The sequence below is a fragment of the Rhipicephalus sanguineus genome, chromosome 6 (genome assembly GCF_013339695.2).
Source record: "Rhipicephalus sanguineus isolate Rsan-2018 chromosome 6, BIME_Rsan_1.4, whole genome shotgun sequence".
Classification (NCBI taxonomy): Eukaryota; Metazoa; Arthropoda; class Arachnida; order Ixodida; family Ixodidae; genus Rhipicephalus; species Rhipicephalus sanguineus.
This window is the reverse complement of record NC_051181.1, coordinates 171563073-171571310: the sequence shown is the minus strand read 5'-3', so window position 1 is coordinate 171571310 and position 8238 is coordinate 171563073. Positions and strand designations below refer to the sequence as shown.

The following is an 8238-nucleotide window of genomic DNA, read 5'->3' as shown; positions in this document are numbered from 1 at the left end:
TGAAAGCATAAAAAAAGAAAAACGCATAATTGCAAATGCTTCAGTGACAATCAAATGTTGACCTCATTCCAACTCGACAGCCAATGCATGTGAAAGACCTGGTGCTTACCAACCTAGAAACCACAGTCACAGGCATTCTTCATACATTACCAATGAAGCACTCACTGGTTCGGCATTCTGAATTTTAAGACCTTCGTGAAACAGTAATGTGGCGAAATTCTTGCAAATCTATGTACATGAGCCAGTCAAATATTGCGAAAGCAAAGGCAAGAAAAAGCACAGTGGTACAAAAGTAATGCATCAAGCTTGGCATGCACACCCTGTAGTGCATTTATATATTATACATCTGTACACTAAGTTAATTTTGAAGCCACCCTTTGGCAGCTGTAGTTTCAATAACATAAGCGTTCATTCAGAAAAAAGTAAGCAATCGTAATGCACCACGCTTGTACCATAGAAAACGTGACTAAACTTCACTCCTTGGCATACAAAAGCAGTCTTTTGCATCCACAAACCGCTTGCACGTCATCACAGGTGGCAATAGCACACACACACTGCCAACACAGAAGGGCTTGTAGATGAGGCTTTTCTGTTGAGGAATGAATGCACCAGCAGTTTGCGTGCAAGTCACAAGAGAACTGCCAAATCAGGGCCGGCATGCTCAGCTGGATCACGTTGCCTGCAGAGGAGGAGTCCTGTGCACAAACCACTTCACTTCTTCTACCGTGCATGTTACGACAAATCTGAAACAGGCAGAGAATCATAAGGAAAATATGTAAACTGTAGGCATAACGGTCAGTGACCGCCGAGTACATGAGCATTTTTTTAGTCAGCCTTGGCCCTCTCCTGATTTCACAGCAGGGACAGCTGAGCCGCCCACTGCTCCAACGTGTGCATACTGCTCGAGTCTGGCATTGTAGGCGGTACTCCCGCAATATGTGTAGTTATTAGGGTTGAATAACCGTCACACCAGGCTCTGAGGGCTTGATAGTGTGTGGGAAACACGGCAGACTGGTCTTTGAAACCAAGGAATGGCAAAAGAATCCATTTTTTTTAAATACATTTTCAGTTTCTGCAAGCATTCTTGTATCTGTCCACAAATTTTCACACTTCAGGAAGCGGTAATTGTTTTGCTATGTCATATTGACTGCCCGGATTTTTGGTGACGCCAAAATACAGAAGCAGCAAAAAACAGGGGCTCTTTACAGTTTGCCAGCACTTGTGTCCAAAGATCTGCAACCAACTTACGACCACCTTGCCAAAAAGAGAGCTTCTAGAAATGTGCTGATGGGGTAAATTAAACCCTTCATTTACTTGTTGGACTTTGGCATCTAAGGAACAGCATGCATCACTATTTACGGTTGAAACTGCAGATGCTGAGACAGTAATGATGTTCAACTGTGCCGATTTGGGAATCTCATTAGGTATCTTAGTGGAAACCCAGGCTCCCAAGCATCAGATGGATGAGTGAGAAGGACAGATACCAAGCCGCTGAGTGCATGCATGCCGTAGCCCAGAGTGTTCAGCTGGCCACTACAATTAAGGGCCACTACAATTCTAAACAGCAGTGACATATTCCTGGGGTACGCATTGCAAAATGTTCACATTCTACTTGTTATTTTTAAATTAAACAGTTATTTCTTGCACTTTTCTCAAAATGTAGACTTAGCATGACCGCTAAATTTTGAGGCCCACATATCTTGACATCTAGGGCACGAACAACTATTCTTTTTGCAATGCAAATGTAAATATGTACAAAATCCAAGTATAGAAGCAGAATTTTGAGCAGAACCAATTGTCAAAACTGCAACTGGAATGCAAGTGCTTTTTCAAAGTGTATAGTTCATTCTGCTGTAAAATAGTTAAGAATTGCACCCCCCCCCCCAAAAAAAAAACTGCTTGCATTATTTCAATCTTTAGTCATTAGCCTATATATTAGTCATTAGCTTTAGTCATTAGCCTATAATCTTTAGTCATTAGCCTAAGAAATGTCATTAGAAATGACATTTCTTAAATGTCATTTCTAATTAACCCATATATACCCAGAGTCCTACATATAGGACGCCTCTTTGATGCACTCTAACATCGCTATTTCTTTAGCTGATGACTAGCGCCACGTACAGCACATCAAGCAGGCCTCAATGATGCCTGCTTGATGTGCTGTACGTGGCGCCAGCTAAAGAAATAGCGACGTTAGAGTGCATCAAAGAAGTGTCCTATGTGTAGGACACTGGGCATATATGGGTTAAGCAGTTTTTGTTCTATCATTACCTTAAACAATATGAGGTGAACTGTAGTTATCTCGAGAACAAAAATAAGTTACAGGAAAACTAATTACACATTTGAAATAGTATGCGCAGATTCATCAACGTTGGAGATTAGTGATTTAGGAGACCACAACAGTCTCCAATTTCAACCAAAACCAGTCACAGAAATTGTTGCAAATGAAGACGAGTATACTGTTTCTTTACTATATAAAACCTAGCAACAGTTCTGGGGTGATGATTGCATTCACTTTTTAACTAAGCAAACAATCACCGTTTTGTGCCATATTCACGGATGATTGCTTTCAGAGATACTTTTCATTTTGCGAAGAGCCAGGGTAGGGGCCAGTTAGCTGTACATAGTGAAATTTTCGGTGTGCTACTAGGAAACAAAAGACGAGGTACTTGTTTTGTACACTGTGGTTCTTTTTACGTCGTCTTTCGTTTCCTAGTAGTGCGCTGAAAATTTCCCTATTTTCCCAATTTTGCGATGCAGTTGACAGGCCACGGCGGTCTGGCACTGTGCCAACCGCGCTACGTTATCACTCAGAGACGCTAAAAGTGATCGCTACCAGGCAACTCTGCACAATTTTTTTTTCAAGTATAAAGATTGAAATGAGACCCAGTGCAGTAGACTGCTACTCAGTTTTTGTTTTATTTTTTTCTGCTTCCCGGTTCTTGCATGTAACTTCTTGGCCACTGTGGTTATTAATGCGATAACGTTAAAGAGCTCGTGTTGCAGAAAATGCAGTGTCGGCTTAGGCAGCGTTGCCTGTGAACAAAAAATCTTGATGGATGCAAAGAATAAAAATCGGGGTTCAAGCTAGAGCTGCATGCATCCAAGTGTTCCACCACGAAGCCATGCCAGTGCTTGAAACGGCTTTGGAAAAAGACCCTACAGAGGTGTCATGTCAAGCGAGGAATCTCATTAACTCTTCGAAGCACACAAATTGTCTTTGTTTTAACCATACAATTTTTATGCAAGAATTGTGAAAAAAGGTTACAAAAAACACATCTGACACATGAAACTAACCACTGTACCGGAAGGGTCTTAGTACGTACAGTATAACCTAGTTTCAATGGATCCGCTTACAACAGATATTCGGATACTACAAACCAATTTGCGGTGTTATGCCAATCTCCCTATCTGTTCTATTGATTGAGCTTCGTTTACAAGAAATTCTGGTACAACGGACGTTCGGATATAATTAACTAAAATGCGAGGCCAGCAAGGTGGTCAAGACCCCTTTACAACGGACTTTTCTGCCATGAACATTCCAAATTCAATAACTTCCGACTTCAAACATCACTTGGCATACTTTCGTGACGGGAACAGTGCACTGGATATCGACATACCAATTTAAAGAACAAAGGCCACCGATCTCCAGTCTGTCTATGATCAGTCATGCCTAGCCGCGGCGACAAAAAATCGGCGCGCAACGCACGAGATTGCTAGCTGCTGCCACCACAGCTCCAAGCAGTCGCTGCATGGTGAGCTTGGCTGGGAAGTACGCTGCCGAAGCGTAAATTGCCCATCCACGGTACCGAGGAGCCAGTGGCCGCAATGTGATTCGTTGCTTGCGACGGAGCACATTGCAGCTTCTTCGCTTTCGCATGTCCCCTAGCATGGTGTTCTTGACCGCAAAGTTCGGTTTTGTCTCGTACGTGGGTGCCGTGAACTTAAGTTAGGCCTAGCCACGACTTCGAGCAGAAAGCTCGGCTGCAATGTGTGTGGCCATGGTTCCCAATGTTTCAAAGTACGTCAAGCTCGATCGTGAGTACGAAGAGTTGTCCCCGGATGGTCTTTGTCACGAGGTCCGAAGTGCTGATGAGCAGAACCTCTAACCGCGGGTCCGACGAGTCAATGCTACTACAGTCGGTCTGAGACATGCATCTGCGATGTTCGTGACGAGTGCGGTGCGATATCGTAATCTGACGATTGAGCTTCCACTTGAAACTGCCAAAGTAAAGTGTGTTTATATTCTAAATGACCGTTGACTTGTGAACACATATTGACGCACAAGCAGCAGACGACGCTCTCCCAGAGCGAGCATTGGTCCAATGGCGAGACGTGCTGGAGCAACATGGCAGAACCAGCCAATCGGAGGCCTCGAAACGAGCGTCAAACGTTTGCTTTTTATACGCTTGTCTCTGAATAGAGGAGCTAGCTGAAGCAAGGAATTTGAGTACGGAGAAATGCTCTTTCCGACGAGCCCAGAATGGCGGCGCCTGGTTGCGCCTTTGCGGAGCTATAATTGCCTGAAAAACTCTGAGTTTTTTTTTTGCGATTATTGCATTCATTTTCGCCACCTCAGCAGGCGCAACAAATTTTTTACAGCACTTCTATGTAGTTTTCAGTGAAGATATTTTGGAATCAAATAGAAAAAGGGCTACAGAAACTGAATATGTGACTTTCAAAAAATCAATTTTTTTTCTTAAATTTTCCGCGGTAAGAAAGCCGCATCCCCCATCAATAAATCCGTTCTTTGACCGTGTTTGTGACTTGTAATTCTCTTCGGTTGTAAAAGACCCATTCAATGTTTACATAAAAGTCTGTAGTAACAGTACTTGGATTTTACATACTCCCTTTACAACAGACCAAAATCCTCTTCACTATAAAGGTCTGTTGTAATGAGGTTATACTGTATTTCACATGCGGTCCTTTGCAATGTAGCGGCATACTTTGCGCTTTCCCCTTTGAAAGGTTTTTTTTCTTTCTCTTCCAAAGGCACAACGGCACATTGACATTTCGGACAGCCCAGTTGTTCTCGATGGCTGTGCCTTTGGTGTTGCATTTCCCGAATCCTCAAAACGCTGCGAACACCATGTTGGCCAGTAGAATATAGTGCTTGTTTTTATTTTTTTCTGTGCGTTCAGATTAGTATCAAACAGAATCTTCTAAATCCACTCAAGCATTCATAAAAGGCTAAAAATATCAAATGGGGTAGTACTGTCCATTTCAAGAATGTCGGGTGGCAGTGCGCAGTCATGAAAATGTTAGCAGCAGAGACATCCGGTGCTTTGTACTCCAGATGGGAACCATTTGGACTGTGACGGTAGAATCTGCATCGTTTTTGGTGTCACATGCGTCACTGACATGAGATCGTAGATATCCCCTTCCTCACCTTATTTGCTATCGCTAGAATTGTCGCCTCCAGCAGAGCTGCTAGTGTTGGTTGGAATACAGTATAACCTCGCTGCAATAAATCTGTTTACAACAGACATTCGGATACTACATACCAATTTGCGGCGTCATGCCGACCTCCATATTTGTTCTATTGATTGAGCTTTGTTTACAACGGATTCTGGTACAACGGACATTCGGATATAATCGACTAAAATGTCGCCAGCAAGGTGGTCAGGACTCCTTTACAGCGGACTTTTCTACCACGGACATCCAAAATTCAATAACTTCCGACTTCAAACATCGCTAAGCATACTTTCGGGACGGGAACAGCTCGCCGCGTATGTCAGCATACCGATTTAAGAACGAAGGCCACCGATCTGCGGTCTGTCAATGATCAGTTATGCCTAGCTGTAGCAACAACAAATCGGCACGCAGCGTGCTTGGTGTTGCGTTTTGCGTGATGCGCGAAATTGTTAGCCGCTGCCACCGCTTCTCCGAGCGGTCGCTGCGCAGCGAGCTTGGCCGGGGGGTCCGCTGCCGATGCGCAAAATGCCCATCCGCGGTTCTGAGGAGCCAGCGGGCGATGTGATTCGTTGCTTGCAACGAAGGACATTGCGGCTTCTTTGCTTTCGCATGTCCACTATCGCAATATTCTTGCCCGCAAAGTTCGGATTCGTCTCGTGCATCGGCACCGTGAGCGGAGCTAGGCCTAGCCACAACATCGAGTAGAAAGCTCAGTTGCGACGTGCATGGCCGCGGTGCCTGATGTTTCAAAGTACGTCATGCTCGATTGCGAGTACAAAGAGTTGTCCCGCGGTGGTGTTCGTCATAAGCTCCGAAGTGCCGATAAGCAGAACCTCTAACAGCGGGTCCAACGAGCCAACGCTATTACAGCCGCACGTCTGCGATGTTCGCGACGAGTGCGGCGCGCTATCGTAATCTGATGCTTGAGCTTCCACTTGCAGCTGCCAAACTAAAGCATAATTATATTCTAAATTATCGTCGACCCGTGAACACAGAACGAGTGTGAACGCGTCACTAAGTAGCGCAATTTTCGACAGCCATGACCTCGCGACGCACAAGCAGCAGACGACGCTCCCGAAGCGAGCATCACGGCAGAAGCAGCCAATTGGAGGCCTCAAATTGAACTTCAAACATGTGCTTTTTCTGCACTTGTTACTGAATGGAGGAGTTAGCTGAAACGGAGAACTTGCAGAACTGTAATTTTGAAAAACGCTTGTTTCTTTTTTCTTTTTGCTATTTCCGCAATTTTCGCCAAGTCGGCAGACACACAAAAAAAAATTTTATAGCACTTCTACATAGTTTTCAGGGAAGATATTTTGGTATCAGATGGAAAAAGGGCTACAGAAACTGAAAATGCAATTTTCTAAAAATCGCATATTTTTTTGGTGCCCCGTTGAAAATAAGGCCATGTTTGTGACTGAATTCTATCCGGTTATAACAGACCCATTCAGTGTTTAACATAAAAGTCTGTTGTAAGAGTACTTGGATTTTACATACTCCCTTTACAACAGACTGAAATCCTCTTCACTATGAAGGTCTGTTATAATGAGGTTATACTGTATCTTCATACCGAACAAAAAAAAAATGCCCCCACCTCCCCGAAGGGAATCGTGAGGAAATGCAAATGCATTTCTTGCGCCGAGAGTACACGGCGTAGTAATTTTAATGGCGTAAAGCTGGACACATCGACGTGCTCAAGTGTCTCCCTTTTGGGCGTCTCTTTCAACGAACGCTTCCTACGTGCGTTCGTAATCACCTCAGGGATGTTGCCACCACCTTCCATGCAGCACAAACGTGTTTACTACGCGCTGTTTTCAGGCTGTGCCAAGGCAGCACAAACGCTACAAACGCGTTTCAAACGCACTGCATTGAGGCGGTGGCGCAGGGAGGAGAGAGAGCGAACGGCGAGAGAAGGAGCGGCTAAGCACTGCACCTACCCTCTCCTACCCTCTCTCCACACACGCGGGAGCTCCGCCGAGCTCCCGCGATGCGAGCGCCCTCACACGCCAGAGCGCGCTCCTCCTCTCCACTCACTCTCCGCTACTCCGCCCACACCACCTGCTCCGGTTGCTAGGGGCGAGGATAAGCGCGCGCGCCCGCAGCTGTTGCTATGGGAGAGGGAGTGAGAGCGGAGAGGCGCGCGGACAACACCGGACGCCTGACATAGCCAGACTAAGAAATGTATTCGCATTTAAAAGGCGTTTTTGGCATAGAATGTAACTTTATGGCGAATTTCGCCTGTACAGCCTGGGACCCTACTTCTAACCCCTTTCATGCACAGTGGTTAGTGTAGCTGACTACGATAAAAGAAGTCGTCATACATTATCAACCTGGTGCACAGCATATTTTTACCAACATATTCGGCAAGATACAGTCTCGCACTGCATGTTACACACAGAAAGGTTCCATAGCTTTGCACATGTGGGAACATTCAGAGTCCAGTGCGGGAAGTGGCATGCTGGCTTTAAGGCTGTTGTTTAGCAACAAGAAAAGCTCCCCTAGAGAGCTAGCACCACCTTGCGCACTTTCAGAGAAGACTAAAGGTGAAAAGCAATCGCTTGCTTAATAAACAGCTAGGTGGCACTGCAAAAATTTTTGAGTTGCCTAAAAGAGACGTAATATCACGTGGCGGAAGGTAGAATCGCACAAGCTGTCACAACAGGTGGCATAACGAGTGGACGGTTTAAGGATGCCCATCTTTTTACTACGGACTCGGCTATAATAGACCTTTTTCAAGCACACGAGCGCCACCAAGAGGCGCGCAAGAGCTCATGGGAAAAGTGTGTACGCCGCAGCAGCCGCCGCGACGAGCGTGTGGGCCTT

The 8238-nt window shown here is 45.2% G+C and overlaps 1 protein-coding gene across 1 annotated transcript in view; it reads right to left on the bottom strand.

The window, feature by feature from the left end:
- Window positions 1-393: 393 nt before the first annotated feature.
- Window positions 394-8238, bottom strand: part of LOC119397044 (akirin-2) — a 57582-nt gene continuing 49737 nt past the window's right edge. Inside the window, exon 4 of the mRNA XM_037664468.2 lies at window positions 394-743. Within this exon, the coding sequence (XP_037520396.1) occupies window positions 733-743 (11 nt within the window). The 3' untranslated portion in view covers window positions 394-732. The remainder of the gene's footprint in view (window positions 744-8238) is intronic.